Raw genomic sequence first — 16,700 nt, 5'->3', positions numbered from 1 at the left:
AGGGAGTAGGACTGGACTAGTTTGATCAGATCCTTCATTAGACCTGGTGGCCCGTACGAGGATTGACCTTCATCAGTTGTTTCTGATACTATTACGGGATCATTACAATTAGTTGATGGAAACAATTTCTTGCACATTTCATCTACTCGGTTTTCTAGCCGTGAGATGGCAGAAACTGCGGCATGCAGTTGGGGGAGCTGCTGATCGGTGGTTTGAAGCATTATAATCAGCTCAACAACTCGGGGCCATCTGTCCACGAATCCTTTAGATCCTGATACCAATGACTGTGCAATTCTCTCTGGTGCTGTACTTGTGATTTTCTGCCACATGTCAGGATCGGCCCTCACTCTCTCAGGGTCAAGTTCGCTTGGATCAGGGCTGTACAACATTTTCGCCATGGCCAATTCCCTCAGGCGCTGAATACCTTTTTGGACGGTATTCCAACTATCAAATTTAGGCTTCAAAGCATCCTTATAGGGGTACCTTTCTCTCACGGCTTCTAACAGCCGCAACCAGAGAGTGGCAGCTCCATCCGAACATCTGCTAATCCCTCTGTCGATACCTGCATCTTGGACAATGCTTCCTAGTTGGCGAGCTTCATTACCATCTAGAGACAAGCTGTTGGCCCTGTTGTCCCAGCAGCGAAGCAACCAAGCAAGGATACCTTCATCTTGACGCCGTGTGAACTCCTTTCTTGAGCCTTGGATTTCAGTCAGCTTCAGAGGTCGACAATAGGTGATTTCCTCCTCATCATCAGTCTCTTCTTCATGCCTCCTGGTTTTTGCCTTTGCTTTTTTCGGTACTGCTCCATGCCCGGCATCTGGGTCTTCTGCTGCCCCCCCCTGTGCTTCTCCTTCTTTTCGTTCTAGACGCATGGACACCCGTTTCCATTTCTTGCCTTCCACAGGGGCAACTGATATTGCTACTGATGCCTCCTGTGACTGATCAGAATTAACTTGGGCTTGAATCTCAGATCGGAAACTCTCTCTCTCCAGAATAGTATGATACAAAGCACGGTATGCATAAGCCAAACCCCACATAAGGTTTACCTCCTTAGATCTCTGACCCAAATACTCACTTAATTTCTTAGGGTCCCTTAGGTGTTCAAGAGTGAAATCCCATGGCACTGCGGGTCCCCATGCTTCTAAGACTTTTCCTAAACCTTTCCATATTCCCTGCCAGTCATCATTCTCTGGTTCTGGAGGAGACTTCCGCATAGAACGAATGCATAGGAACATATATGCATGCATTGATAGTGATAACATGAATGCAAGTATGAACCCTATCTCAGTTATTGAAAGGCGTGTGGAAATCTGAGAGTACAACCTAAATAAAAAGGGTTTTTTTAGCCTGTACAATGAATTAAACATGGTGCTGTTTGTAAAATTGCCTGTTCCATCTGGGATGCAAGTATTTGTAAAATTGCCTGTTCCATCTGGGATGCAAGTGTTTGTAAGATTCACAATTCCATCTGGGGTGTAGATGCCAAAATTCTGACCATACCACATCTCGTAAAAGTTCCAGGCAGGTGTCTCCATCAGTATCCACCTTATTAGGCTATATACCTGCACAATTCCACAACACCAAATTATGGTGTTAATAGTTGACCAATACTTTAAGAAGATCATAATTGCTTTCAATCCCTTAAACAGAGCAACTGGGATGAATTGTAGATTCATTGCTGGCAGGCTCTGTAAAAGTCAGAGCTAGCTAGCTTTGCTCTAAGGGAGAAAGAAATCCCTTTGTTTTCTACACAAAAGTTAGATAGCAATGCTGAGAATGTGCAGCAGCCCTTAATGTTGACAATTTGTCTGGTATTTCAAGGTCACGTTCTCCGTGAGCAGCTACGGAAAGATAGCACTCCCAACACTCCCGTAACGAAGCTCTTTAAGAGCAAAGAGAGAGTCGTTCTAAAAGCTAAAAAGCTCTATGCCCGCGTTCTCCACCAAAAATCTGTCACGGGTTACTTAGATTTACCTATGCCCGTGACAGGGGAAGCCACCCCACGGCCCCCCCCCGGGGCCCGGAAAGGAGGGGGAAAAGGGGAGTGGGATAAAACAGCGACAATCTAAGGAGGAAAAACTTATTTTACTAAATATGATATCGAAATACAAGATAACACAATATAATATAATTAAGGCTAACAAATCGAACGAAACAGAGAGAGAGAGTCTCCAAAAACCGAGAGGCCTACTGTGAACTCTAGGCGACACGGCTGGAACGCTTCCCACTCTCCGAGAAGTTCGAGAGAAGAAGGAGGGCACTCCAGCCTGGGAACGAGATTATATAGAGTCCTGGTTGTTACTCCTGTTGTTCTCTGGGATATGTAGTCTTCTTCTGTGGACTGCACATTCAACAGAAGTATCCATACTTGACATGATGTTATGATGTGGAATACTGATAGCAAAATTACAAAATTACAAAACCATGACATAATACATCTTTCCCTTAATCTGAACTCTCCCACAGTGGTTTGTAGAGTCAGACCTCACAGGATGTCTATCCCCAATATGTACTCTGGAATTGGGTAGATAGACATCTTGTATTCCCAGGATCACAGAATCACAGAATTATCAAGGTTCGAAAAGACCTAGAAGATCATCTAGTCCAACCATTACCATTACTTCCCAGCTAAATCATATTCCTCAACACAACATCCAAACGTTTCTTGAACACTCCCACGGTCGGTGACTCCACCACCTCCCTGGGCAGTGCATTCCAATGCCTGACTACCCTTTCCGAGAAGTAATATTTCCTAATGTCCAGCCTGAATCTCCCCTGGCGCAGCTTAAAAACCATTCCCTCTAGTTCTATCACTGATTACACGAGAGTAGAAGCCAACCCCCAGCTCACTCCAACCTCCCTTCAGGAAGTTATAGAGAGCTATAAGGTCTCCCCTGAGCCTCCTCCAGGCTGAACAATCCCAGCTCTCTCATCCGCTCTTCATAAGGCTTGTGCTCCAGACCCCTCACCAGCTCTGTAGCCCTCCTCTGAACACGTTCCAGGGCTGCAATGTCTTTCTTGCAGTGAGGGGCCCAAAACTGAACACAGTACTCGAGGTGCGGCCGCACCAATGCCGAGTACAGGGGGACAATTACCTCCCTGTACCTGCTAGTAACATTGTTTTTGATGCAAGCCAGGATGCTGTTGGCCTTCTTGGCCACCCGGGCACACTGTCGGCTCATGTTCAGCCGAGCCTCAATCAGTACCCCCAGGTCCGTTTCCTCCACACAGTCCTCCAGCCACTCCGCCCCAAGCCTATAGCGCTGCCTGGGGTTGCTGTGGCCAAAGTGCAGGACCCGGCATTTGGTCTTGTTGAACCTCATCCCGTTGGATTCGGCCCAGCTCTCCAGACTATCCAGATCCCTCTGTAGGGCCTCTCTATCCTCAGGCAGATCGACACTCCCTGCCAATTTGGTGTCATCTGTGAACTTACTGAGGGCGCACTCAATGCCCTCATCCAAGTCATCAATAAAGATGTTGAAGAGGACAGGCCGCAGCACCGACTCCTGGGGAACACCACTCATGACTGGACTCCAACTGGATTTAACTCCATTTACCACCACTCTCTGGGCCTGGCCCTCCAGCCAGCTCCTTACCCAGCTGAGAGTGTACTCATCCAAGCCACGGGCTGCCAGCTTTTGCAGGAGAATAGCATGGGAGACAGTGTTGAAGGCTTTGCTGAAGTCTAGGTAGACCACATCAACAGCCTTTCCTTCATCTATCAGACAGGTCACAGGATCATAGAAGGAGATCAGATTGGTCAAGCAGGACCTGCCCTTCACGAACCCATGCTGGCTAGGTCTGATCTCCTGGTCATCCCACACCTGCCGCATGATCTCCCTCAAGACAATCCGTTCCATTACCTTCCCTGGCACCGAGGTCAGGCTAACAGGCCTGTAGTTCCCTGGATCCTCCTTACAACCTTTCATGTAAATGGGAGTCACGTTGGCAAGCCTCCAGTCTTCCGGGACCTCACCCGTTAACAGGGAGCGCTGAAAGATAATGGAAAGCGGCTCAGCGATCACCTCCGACAGTTCCTTAAGCACTCTCGGGTGAATCTCATCCGGACCCATGGACTTGTGGCAGTCCAGTTGGAGTAGTAATTCCCTGACCGCTTCTTCAAGAATCACAGGGGGTTCAGTCTGCTCCCCAGCCGAGACTACCAAGTCAGAGCGTGGGGAGCCCTGGGAACAACCAAGATGACTTTTAAAGACAGACGTAAAGAAGGCATTCAGAACCTCTGCCTTTTCCTTATCCTCTGTGATCATATTCCCAGCCTCGTCCAGTAAAGAATGGAGATTCCCCTTTGTCCTCCTCTTACAGTTGATGTACTTGTAAAAGGGTTTCTTGTTTGTTTTTACCCCAGCGGCCAGCTTATATTCAAGCTGGGCTTTTGCCACTCTGATTTTCCCTCTACACATCTTAACAGCCTCTTTGTAGTCATTCTGAGTTGCTCTTCCCTCCTTCCACAGGTGGTAGATTCTCTTCTTCTCCTGCAACCTTAAGAAGAGTTCCCTATTTATCCACGCCGGTCTTCTTCCCCGCCGGCTCATTTTGCGGCTCAGGGGGACCGCCTGCTCCTGCGCCCTTACGACTTCCTTCTTGAAGAGCAACCAGCTCTCTTGGATCCCTTTGTTCGCTAAGGCCGAATGCCAGGGGACTGCCCCTACTAGTCTCTTGAACAATTCAAAGTCCGCCCTCCGGAAGTCCAAGGTAGCAGTTTTACTATTCCCCCTCCAAGCTCCACCATGAATTGAGAAATTTATCATTTCATGGTCACTCTGTCCAAGGCAGCCCCCAACCTCCACAAGGATGGTAGATGCCCAACCCCCATTTTCAATCAAGTTTGGGTTACAGGGATCATCTGCCCCCCAAACCCACCTATCATTGCCTTGCTGCCTGAAAATTGGTTTGGGTCACCAGATATAATCGATGTTTCTGCCCTAGTGATTACTAATGTCATAAGTTGCTGCACATTTTTTTGGACCAATGAATCTTTAGTTCTATGTAGGATCTCCAGTCTCCTCTAGCGACCCCTGACTTGGGGAATTTTGGCTTCTCTGTCACGCCATTAGCTCTGCAGTCCTCAAGTCTTTTTCCTCTGACGGCTTGACTGTGGCTGCCCAGGCCACCTGAGGAGGTTTACATTTTTTCAATGGGACTATGAAATCTAGATTCCACGTGTTTTGTGGAATCCGTTCTATGAGTCTAACTCCTTCCCTTTTAGGCAAGGGTTGTAATCTCTGACTGTCTGTTAACTGTTTCCATAATTGTAATAAGACCTGATTAGGCTGCTCATCAATGTTTTGAAATTGAACTCCCACTCTAATTGGGTCAGTGAGACTAGTTTTCTTGAGACCCTGATGAGTCCAGACTGAATTACCTTATGGGCAGGTCTCCTAGGTTGTGGTGGTGGATAGATCTCTGTGTTTTCCACCACTATTCGGGCATTGCACCTGGTCCATATGTGCTCTGTCTCTCCCAGATTTGTCACCAATTGGGCAACCTGTTGTATTATGGCCTCTGAGGCCACTAGGGGATTCAGGATGGATACCAAAGTACTATACTAATGTGGTGGAGCTTGCTGCAGGATGAGGTCCCTCATTCCTTCTGAAAATTTCATCATGTCCAGGCTCTTAAAATCCTCTTCATAGATCGCCTTCTTCATGCCTAATTCTCAAATGCAGTTTTGCAAGTCCTCCGTGGAGAACCATAGGCTGGTATTTAATGGTATATCACTCTTGTTTGTCCACGTTTCACGGCATGCGGCCATTAACCATGTAATCAATGAATGATTTTCTTCATTATGTTGGACAGCTTCCTATAGTCTTTGCCTGAGCGCAAGGAGAGTGGTAATGGATAACAGCTTTGAAATTTCTTGTCCGCTCACCACAACGGTTTCTGCCCCCATGTCGTACAGTTGGAGCTGGTACTCTCTTTCTTGATGTTTGTCTAAACTCCTGTACTTCATCCATTAATTCAGCTGTCATGTATGGGCAAGCTGTTACATGTAGTGTACTCTGGTCAGAGGGCCACTGGTAAGTGGGCATCCCCGCTGTTGTGCTGGTTATTTTTGTTGTTGTTTTCGAGTTACAAATGGTCGTATCTCAAAGGAAAATAGCTCTAGTGGGGCCTCAAGATCTGACCTTTTAGTGCTTTCAGTTATAAAATCCTGTGAATTCTCTTGTACAGGGTCCCCACTTATTTCTAGAGAGATAATATGGATTTATTTTGTATGGAAATGATAGGATTAGGTTTTTACCCTCTCAAAATCGCAGCCTGCCTTTCCAGTTCTTCAGTATGGTCACACAATAGTTGATTTTCATCAGTGAGTGCTGTTGCAGTTATATTTAGCCGGTTCAAGGCCATCAGCAGTGGCCACGCCACCATGGAGGCAGCTAACTATCATCCTTAGGTAGTGCGTACATTTTTGTTTAGACTATTGAAATACTCAGCCAGGTGGGCTGGGGACTCCTGAACACCCCCTCCTTCCTGCAGGGGGCCCCATTTTTCAACAATCCAAGCAATCCCATGATAGGAATCCCGGGATGTGCCCTGGGAAAACTTCACTCACAGGGCTAGTCTTTTCCCATGCAAAGAATCCCATGGTATTGTTCAAAAATGTCATGGTAATTATTTTAGGGGGCTTATAATTGGGTATCTTTAAAGATATTTGGCTACCTGGCTTGCCAGAATGTAGGGCAAATGAAGGCAATGTCAGAGCCTTTATTTGAGAAATAGGCGCTATAGGAAAAGATATAAAAAAGAATTAACTCACCCCTCCTGGTAACAGCTTGGAGAAAGGGAGCTGAGGAATGTGAGTCTCCCGCATTTGCACAGTCCCCGCAGGAAAGAAAGGGGTGGGCAGAAAGGGGGAACCCGTGCAGACTCAGATTGCACGGAGGTAGGGAGGTAGGGTGGCTCCAGACCCCCCTCGCTGCTCAAGGCACTCTAGTACTCTCCTAGCTCACTTATTGTTTCAGGCTGTGACCCTGGAATTCCACTACAATAGGGCAATTAGCAGGGAATATCAGACAAAAGCTTCAGAATTTAAATTTAACAGAGAGCAGGAATTTGCAAAGTTTGCTGGATGAGGCATGGAGAATATACAGCAATCGAGAAGTGAAGGATAGGAGAAAAGATAGGAAAGTGTTGGTGGCAGCCTCAGTTCCTTGAGGAACTAGGGAAACGAGGCCTGAGAGGCTCCAGAGACCCCTAGAGAATGACCAATGTGTGCTATGTAGAAGGAAGGGATATTGGAAGAATGAGTGCCTGCTTTCCGTGTGCAGGCTAGGAAGGAATTATTTATCTCCCTGAACTCAGCTAGCCAAATAAAACATACCTGCTCTACAACTACTTTGTGGTTATAGTTTGTTCTGCAAATTACTTTCTTCCTCTCCTCCTGTTTCTGAAGTGATTTTTTCCCCTTAGGATTAGCTTATAGACTAGGAGAGATTCATACATATTAACTATCAAGAAATGTAGCTTATTGCAAAATGTGGAACCTCATCACTGGTTATGAGGCAAAGGTTCTTAATTTTTTTCTTTAATCTTCTCAGAAATATATTAAGTCAGTCATATAAAATTATTTTTTTTTAATCTGAAGATGAGGGCTACCTCTTATTATAATGGCCTATAGATTCAGAGATGGATGTTGATAGATGGTAGTTGAGGTTGAACATTCCCACCAATATGCCATTCCATGTTGCTGTGCAGCAGATGGCAGCAGAGGGGCAGTCTTGACATGCAGAAATCAAACTCCATAACCACAAAGTAGTTATAAAGCAGGTATGTTTAATGAGTGATGCACATATATCCTGGTGCAAGGGGGATAGCTCCACCTCACTTGCACAGCATTAGGAGAAAGTGTGCTACAGATATATAGGCCAAACTAAAACATAATCGATAGTTCGCAGAAATTCGGATACATATTCATTACATTCCCAAGACTCCATTAGCATGCGGTCCCTCCCCCCTTGCGCATGTGGAGTGAGTTATGGGGGTGGTTGTGGGATGAAGGCTCATAGTCTTCCTGGCCGTAAACTTTCGACCCTGTGGGAGGGGCACCCCCTAAAGCAGTTCCAGCTTGCCCTGTGGACATCTAATCACCTCACAGTTCTCAGGCTGTTGCACAATCTTTGTGGCCTTCATCCACCTTGTTATTCCAGATCCAGTGTCTGCAATCCCCATTCTTCTAACAACTTCTACATAAATCTTTTCACTACCCCTTTCCCAGTTTCTGTAAAGTCCCTTTCTCTCCAATCACCAATTTTGGAAAAGACCTAAAAGATCATCCAGTCCAACCATTCACCTGTTATTAATAGCTCCCACTAAATCATGTCCCTCAACACAACATCCAGACGTTCCTTGAATACCCCCAGGGTTGGTGACTCCACCACCTCCCTGGGCAGTCCATTCCAGTGCCTGACCACCCTTTCTGAGAAGTAATACTTCCTAATGTCCAGCTTGAATCTCCCCTGCCGTAGCTTGAAACCATTCCCTCTGGTCCTATCACTAATGACACAAGAGAAGAGGCCAACCTCCAGCTCACTACAACCTCCCTTCAGGAAGTTATAGAGAACTATAAGGTCTCCCCTGAGCCTCCTCTTTTCCAGGCTGAACAATCCCAGTTCCTTCAGCCTCTTCTCATATGGCCTGTGCTCCAGACCCCTCACCAGCTTTGTTGCCCTCCTTTGAACACCTTCCAGGGCCTCGATGTCTTCCAGCAGTCTTCCAGCCACTGTGCCTCAAGCCTGTAGCATCGCTTGTTGTAGCTGAAGTGCAGGATGCCACATTTGGTCTTGTTGAACCTCATCCCATTGGCTTCAGCCCAGCTCTCCAGCCTGTCCAGATCCCTCTGTAGGGCCTCGCTACTCCCAGGCAGATCCACACTTCTAGCCAATTTGGTGTCATCTGCGAACTTACTGAAGGTGCACTCGATGCCCTCATCCAGGTCATCAATAAAGATATTGAAGAGGACAGGCCCCAGCACCGACCCCTGTGGAACACCACTCGTGACCCGTCACCAGCTGGATTTAACTCCATTCCACATGCACTTCCATTTGGAAGTGCATGTGAAGCAAAGGCATGTCACTGAATTTCTCCATGTAGATAAAATGGCACCACTGACATTCAGCAATGCTTGCTGAACATTTCCAGGGACCAATCACTGCATACGAGAACAGTGATGGGTGAGCAATGAGCAATGGCAGCAGCAAAGTGAAAGACTACTCATGTTCCAGATGGCTATAGCAGATTTATACGAGTATGGCATATAGGCTCTTGTTCGTCATTGGTGAAATGCATAGCTAATGGTGGTGACTATGTTGAAACGTAGTGCTTTATGGCTGAGAATTTGCTCTATCAAATAATGTTATTGTACTCTTTGTATCTGTTGTAGTTTCTATGTAAATAAATATAAAGCATTACTCTCACAGCAACCAATGTTATAATGCTATGGAATCATAGAATTACCCAGGTTGGAAAAGACCTTGAAGATCATCAAGTCCAACCGCAGCCTAACCAGTACCCTAACTCTAAAAACCCTCCACTCTAAATCATATCCCTGAGCACCACATCCAAACGGCTCTTAAACACATCCAGGGACAGTGATTCCACCACCTCCCTGGGGAGCCTTGTACTCCCAAGTACAAGGGAGTACTTGACTACCCTTTCTGTAAAGAAGTTCTTCCTAATATCCAACCTAAACTTGCCCTGGTGCAACTTGAGGCCATTTCCCCTCGTCCTGTCACTTGTCACTAGTGAGAAGAGACCTGCCCCACTCTCACTGTAAGAACCTTTCACGTACTGGAAGAGGGTGATAAGGTCTCCCCTCAGCCTCCTTTTCCCAGACTAAACAGCCCCAGCTTCCTTAGCCTCTCCTCGTAGGGCTGATTCTCCAAGCCCTTCACAAGCCTTGTTGCCCTTCTCTGGACCTGCTCCAGTACCTCCATGTCTTTCCTGTGCTGAGGTTCCCAAAACTGAACACAGTACTTGAGGTGAGGCCTCACCAATGCTGAGTACAGGGGCAGGATGACTTCCCTAGTCCTGCTCACCACACCATTCTTGATACAAGCCAGGATGCCATTGGCCTTCTTAGCCACCTGGGCACACTGCTGGCTCATATTCAGCCGAATGTCCATCAGCACACCAAGGTCCCTTTCTGTCTGGGAGCTTTCCAGCCACACCTCCCCAAGCCTGTAGGGTTGCCTGGGTTTGTATATAATGGGATAATAATAGCAGAATGGCAAAGCCTTTGGCTACAGCAAATGAATACAGACACAAATGCAGCAGAAGAAAGAAACTGCTTGATTTTTTTTATTAGTCACATTTTTTGCATTTGTACATTATTCCATTTATTCTTGCTAGCCATCTTTTGTATAAAATCTGCTTCCTTCTACAAAATTGGAAAGTGAATATAGCAGCTAATTAAAGTGTTCATGGATTAAGTGCTCCCCACTGTAGTATGAACAGCAAAAGTTTTGCTACCATATTTTCAGTTTTTAATTTTTCTTTAAAAATAAGGTCTTTGTACCTTCAATATTTAGACAGACTATTAGTTTAGTTCTGTATAACCTGAGGAAAATTTTGTTTGTCTTATTTCAGGTGAAGGGCTCTGCTTCTTAGAACAGAGGATTGCCTTTTTATTACTCAGTGTAATTTGATATTTCAGTTCTACATTGTTCTACCTATGCTTGACAAAACTTACTTAATATGTGTCTGAGATTATGGCCTGCATTTCATTTATCATTTATATTATTGAATTTAAAAGTTTTTTTAAAGTAAACTGAACACTGTAATTTGGTTTTATTCTTTTTAGTGTTTGGGAGATGGGAAGTAATGATAGCTGGCACCTGAACTGAAGTATTTGCGTAGACACTACCGTCCCAGAACTTCAGGATGAATGGGGATATGCCTCATGTTCCTATCACTACTCTTGCAGGGATTGCTAGTCTTACAGACCGTAAGTACTCATTTTCTCATCTTTCCTGTTGCTTTCTACCTTTCCCTCCCCCGCCCTTTCTTTTTTTCTGAAGTTATTTCTAATTGTTTAGTTAAAACCTTTATCTTGGTACTATACTCAGCCTGGGTAGTCAGAGTAAACTTGTTTTCTTGGACCCATGAAAGTGACTTATCAATATAGCTAGCTTTTTGGCCTCTTCTGGCTTGTTTTTCCTCTTATCTATGTAGCCCTGTCAATCATCTAGGTAAAGACTTCTTATTTGATATACTTCCTTTTTACGCATGTAGGCCTAAGAATTGTCTGTAAGTACAGTATGCTCATTTGTAATCTGATTGAAATATTTTGATGAGTGTTTTTCATTAAGCAATTAAATCTTTTTACCAAAAATGTATACCCATTGTGAATGGGCATTTTGAGTGAATTAACATTGTAATTGTCATTACCTAAATATAATACTAGCCTTTTCTTAAGAAGATGACTTACAAAGAAATGAACACAATAAGAGTAGAATAAACTGATAATGTAGCTTATATGATTGTTGGTTTTTTTTTGTTTTCAATCTATCCAGACCATAAAAAGCAGAAACAGGTTAAACTTGAAGTTCTGAGTAGAAAACTTAATATGTTTAATATGCTTTCAATACTGCATGTAACTCTAAGTGTCTTGCAGTTTCTTCTTTCCCATTATCAATGCTTTCAGCTCCAAGAGAAAACTGTCTTAACATTTTAAATAACTATATTCTGGAATGTTTAGAAGTATATTTTTATTCATAGTACTTGGCTTAGCACAATTAAATATTTATAATGGTTTTATAGTTTGTGGAATTGATTACATTACTTAGTTTAAAACAGAGTCCAGCCTCTGCGTGTGTTCCTGATTTTAAATAAATAAATCCAGAGATTGAAAATGTTTTTTATATTTCAAATGTAGTTTTCAGGTGATTTTTTAATTTTTTTTTCTTTAATTGTGTGAGGGAGTAAGAAGGTTGCCTATCTTCTGAACTTCTTTCTGTCATTTGATAAGTTTTGAACCAGCTGCCTCTTCCATCACCTTTACCTGCTACAACAACAAAAAGCCTACTCTTCAATGGACGGATAGCTGAAGAAGTGAACTGCATTCTGGCTTGCAGGGATGAAAATTTGGTTGCACAGCTCATCCACAGTCTCAATCAGGTGTCAACAGATCACATGTATGTATTTTAAACTTCAGCAATGTCATGATGATCACTATCTTTATTCCTTGAGGTTAAAATTAACTGGATTGAGAGGGGTGTTTGTAAGAATCTGAAAATGTGCATGTTTTTTATTAGGTTTGTTTAACAGATTACCATTGTATGAGTCAGTTGTTTCAGTCAAATAGCCCTTAAGCATAACTGGTTTTTTTTTTTTTTTTTTTTTTAATAGACCTGCTTCTTGTTCTATAATGCTAGTTACAAGTGCAAACTTTGTGATGTTTATTGTTCAACATTTATTAACCAAACTGCAATGTAAATAATACCTACAGAGAAATTAGATATCTAGTATTACACAAAAAGATACTTTTTGTTGAGACCTGTGTCAAATCTGATTAGGTACTAAATTTCAATATTATAAGAACTAAATCAGCAAGTATCCTCTGTTAATTTTTGTGTGATTTCCTTTGAATTATCTTATGTTGACAGCATTTTTTCCTACATATTCCAATTAATTGTTTTGATCAAATGGCAACCGCTCTTATAAAGTCCTCAAAACAAACAATTAAATGAAAGCACAGATGCATTTATAGAAATCCATTACATTTTTTTATGGTTCAATGGAAATTCTGTGATGTCAATAATATTCTAAAACTCCATTACAAAACATATATGAACACAAAATATTCAAGTTGTATTACTTATTTTCACTTGGACAATACTTTCTTCACGTTGTACCAAAGTGGTCTTCAGTGGAGAAGATCAAGATACAAAAGTGGCCATAAGAAACTGTAACTGATAACCATAAGCATATCTGCTTAATAACAGAAAATAACAATATGGACTGGTAGGAATAGTTTTCCATACATTCCTTAAAAAAGAGAGAGGGGGGAAAAAAAAAATACAGACAGGGAACAGTGCTTTTTAGACTTGTTTTTATTTTTTATTTTTTCTCTTTAGTTTAGCAGGTTTTTTTTTTGTTTGTTTGTTTTGTTTTTTTTAAAACTCAAACACTATTTCTTCCAGTTTGAAAACTTTGAAAACTCATTTGTTTCCTTATTTGCTTACTTCCACAACTGCAGAGAACTGAAAGATAATCTTGGCAGCGATGATCCAGAGGGAGATATACCAGTCTTGCTGCAGGCTATTCTGGCAAGGAACCCTAATGTTTTCAGGGAGAAAAGCATGCAGACCAGATATGGGGTACAAAGTGGTAAGACTTTTTGATTCTATGTTAAGATTGAAGTTCTGTAAGTGAGGAGGAATGATATTGACAACAAATATATATGACTACATCTGTGTTTATGCCTTACATTCTACCTAATAGTAAGCTGTACATCTTGACATCTTCTAAGAGTGATTATAATATAATAAGTATGCTGTAAGGTGGAATAATACAAAAACGGTAAAAGATAATCAAAAGGTTATTTATAGGGAAAAACTCACCAATATGGATGCCTTCACTGGGAAATGCTGAGACAACCTCCACCAGGGACCAATCTTCAAAAGATACTGCCTCAGTGGTAGTCAGCCCTTAAATGAGGTCTAGAGGAGGTGGAGTCAAGCTCCACCCCTTCCAGAAGCACAGCTAAATTACTCTCACCTGTGCTCCCACAGCCAACCCAACACTTGCTTCAGTTGATTACTCAGAGGTTCAGGCTGTGATTACCAATTTCCTATACACTCCACCCCTTCACAGCATGAATCAATGATTAGGTGAGTTTTCCCTTATTACAGAGATCCAACACAACGCTGATACAATTTCCCATTGCAATGGATGTTGGTATAATTTGAGTGATGATTTGATGGATGTTCACAGTCATCCGTGGGCCAGTGCTTGATAGGTGTCACTGGAGACAAGCCATCAATAGGTGCAAGTCTTTTTGTGTTTCATCAGTCCCAAGCGAATCATCCTCTGGTGGTCCTAGAGACTCAGAGACTCGGGGAGAGTAGTACAGATGTTTCAAAGGTACTAGGAGGGGAAGGTCTGCCTTCCAGGGCAAGATACAGGCCTTATTCTTATCTTGGGTCAATACTTCAGCTTGTAACGGATTATGCCCCGGTCACTGATACCATAATCTTTGGCCAGATACCTGTGGTTGTTATAACTATATCTGGCACCCAAGAAGGCGTCTTAATCTGCCATAGGGACATGATAGGTGTCCCTTTGGCAATGAAGATCAGAGTATTGACCACAATGTCAGTAGGCCACATACCTATCACCAAGGGGGTTACTGAACCTCCCAAACCTCCCACCTTCAATAATCTCCCCCCCAAAAAAAAGTAGTCCACACCACTTGGGTCCTACCTGCACCTTCCAGGGCCAATTTATCTTATGGATTCCTGGTTTTAAAATCTCAGGGGCAGGGAGCAGAAGATTATTTTCATTACCAACCTGGGGTCTTACCTGATGATCAGTACCTGTAATTTGGATCCTAAGCAGGGAGGCCTGTATTGTTTGTAGCATTTTTAGGGCACTGGGTCTGCCATCTCGTGGCCTTTCATTTAGGTCCTATAGGGTTTCATATAGTCTTTATGTCCACCCCTGCAGGGACTGGGAGTCTGTCTTCAGTGCAGCCTTGAGAATACCATTAAAACATTCAATAAGGCCTGCCCCAGTTGGATTATATGGTAGGTGGAATCACCATTCAATATTGTTCTCTTCTGCCCAATGCTGTATTGTTGCACCAGTGAAATGAGTCCCTTGGTCGCTCTCAATCACTTGAGATGTCCCGTAGGCAGACATCAGTTTAGTAAGTGCCTTGATGGTATATGCCTGATTTGCTTTTGGCACTGGATAGGCCTGCAGTAGCCCGCTTAAAGTATCAACACAGGTCAGGGCATATCTCACCGTCTCAGACCGAGGGAAGGGCCCAATGTAATCAACCTGCCATCTTTGAAGAGGACTGTATCCTGTAGCAATATGGGCTGCTGTTTCGGGCAACAGTACCAGTCTCATCTTTGAGCAAGTGTCGCAATCTTTACCTGCTTGGGCGATGTCAGATAGTTGTACAGGCAGTCCCCATGCTTCAGCAGCTGCCCACATAATCTTTTGTCCAGCATGCCGTAGTGTCACGGGTTACCTAGATTAACCTGTGCCGCCCCGTAGGGCCCCTGGCTCAAAAAGGAAGGGAAAAAGGGGAATGGGAAAAGAGAACAGCGGCAGCAATCTAAGGAGGAAAACTTATTTTACTAAATATGATATGGGAATACAAGATAACACAATATAATACAATATGATTGAGGCTAATAAATCGATCAAAACAGAGAGAGAGAGAGAGTCCCCGAAAACTGAGAAGCCTACAGTGAACTCTAGGCGACACGGCTGGAACGCTTCCCACTCTCTGAGAGTCCTAGAGAAAGAGAACTCCAGCCTGGGAGTGAGATTATATATGTCCTCATCCCGTGACTTATCTCTGGTCGTGAAGTCTTCTGGGATATGTAGTTTTCTTCTGAGAGCTGAAGAACAGGAGTATGAAACTTTTAATGATTCATACTGCACATGATGTTATGATGTGGAATATTGACAGCAACATTACAAAACCATGACATTCCACCCCTTATTCTACATAATTACATCATGTTTAATATACATACATATATACACATATATAACTGAAATACACTACACATGAAAATATATACATAGATACACAGAATTACTGACTGCACTCCCCCAACATCAAATTCCCTTGTGGTACACACTGAACATCTCCATCCTTCTGCATTACCCACCAAGTGCACCCAGGTCCCTGGGCAAAAACAGTTCCACAGAGAAGTTTGCCCTTTCCAGAGTCTGGAAGGACCCAAACAGCTTTTCCCAACATGTTCTTTACATGTACAACAGGGACCTTATCTCCTTCTATAGTGCGTAGGGGGATAGATTGGCTAGGACCATCACGATTGACAGATCCTCTAGTATTGACCAACCAAGTGGCTTCTGCCAGATGCTTTTCCCAGTGCTTAAATGTTCCACCACCCATTGCTTTCAACATAGTTTTCAACAACCCATTGAATCGTTCAGTCTTACCAGAAGCTGGTGCATGGTAGGGGATATGGTAAATCCACTCAATGCCATGATCTTTGGCCCAAGTGGTTACAAGAGAATTTTTGAAATGGGTCCCATTATCTGATTCAATTCTTTCCGGAGTGCCATGCCGCCACAGGATTTGCTTTTCCAACCCTAATATGGTGTTTCGGGCGGTAGCATGGGGTACTGCATATGTTTCGAGCCACCCAGTGGTTGCCTCCATCATGGTAAGCACATAACGCTTACCACTGCGAGATTGTGTCAAGGTGATATAATCAACCTGCCACGCCTCCCCATATTTAAACTTTTGCCATCGCCTCCCAGAGAGGTTTCATTTTGGCTTGTTTAATTATGGTACATGTGTTTCACAGTCATGAATAATCTGCGCAATAGCGTCCATAGTTAAGTCCACCGCTCAGTCTGTGGCCCACTTATATGTCGCGTCTCTTCCTTGATGGCCCGAGGTCTCATGGGCCCATTGAGCTAGAAATAATTCACCCTTATTCTGCCAGTCTATTTGAGCCACCTCAGTG

General features: G+C 43.6%; 1 protein-coding gene and 2 pseudogenes across 12 annotated transcripts in view; 1 reads left to right on the top strand and 2 right to left on the bottom strand.

The window, feature by feature from the left end:
• Window positions 1-16,700, top strand: part of LOC146754699 (nipped-B-like protein) — a 251,490-nt gene that overhangs the window by 23,796 nt on the left and 210,994 nt on the right. For 10 of the 12 annotated variants that reach the window (XR_014939007.1, XM_085527742.1, XM_085527738.1 and 7 more), the window contains 3 exons: window positions 10,823-10,966; window positions 11,990-12,155; window positions 13,220-13,350. Coding sequence is in view for 9 of the 12 variants with exons in the window: in XM_085527742.1 (XP_085383868.1) it covers window positions 10,903-10,966; window positions 11,990-12,155; window positions 13,220-13,350 (361 nt within the window). In the remaining 3 variants the exon portion in view is untranslated. Of the gene's footprint in view, window positions 1-10,822; window positions 10,967-11,989; window positions 12,156-13,216; window positions 13,351-14,688; window positions 14,769-16,700 lie in introns of those variants that run through there. The other 2 variants (XM_085527745.1, XM_085527744.1) reach the window with 1 other exon arrangement.
• LOC146754706 (uncharacterized) lies at window positions 5,067-5,671 on the bottom strand (annotated as a pseudogene).
• Window positions 5,681-6,631, bottom strand: LOC146754705 (uncharacterized; annotated as a pseudogene).

This window comes from Coturnix japonica, chromosome W, assembly GCF_054131305.1.
Source record: "Coturnix japonica strain WE chromosome W, WE-NBRP24, whole genome shotgun sequence".
Taxonomy (NCBI): domain Eukaryota; kingdom Metazoa; phylum Chordata; class Aves; order Galliformes; family Phasianidae; genus Coturnix; species Coturnix japonica.
This window is presented reverse-complemented; position numbering and strand designations above follow the sequence as displayed.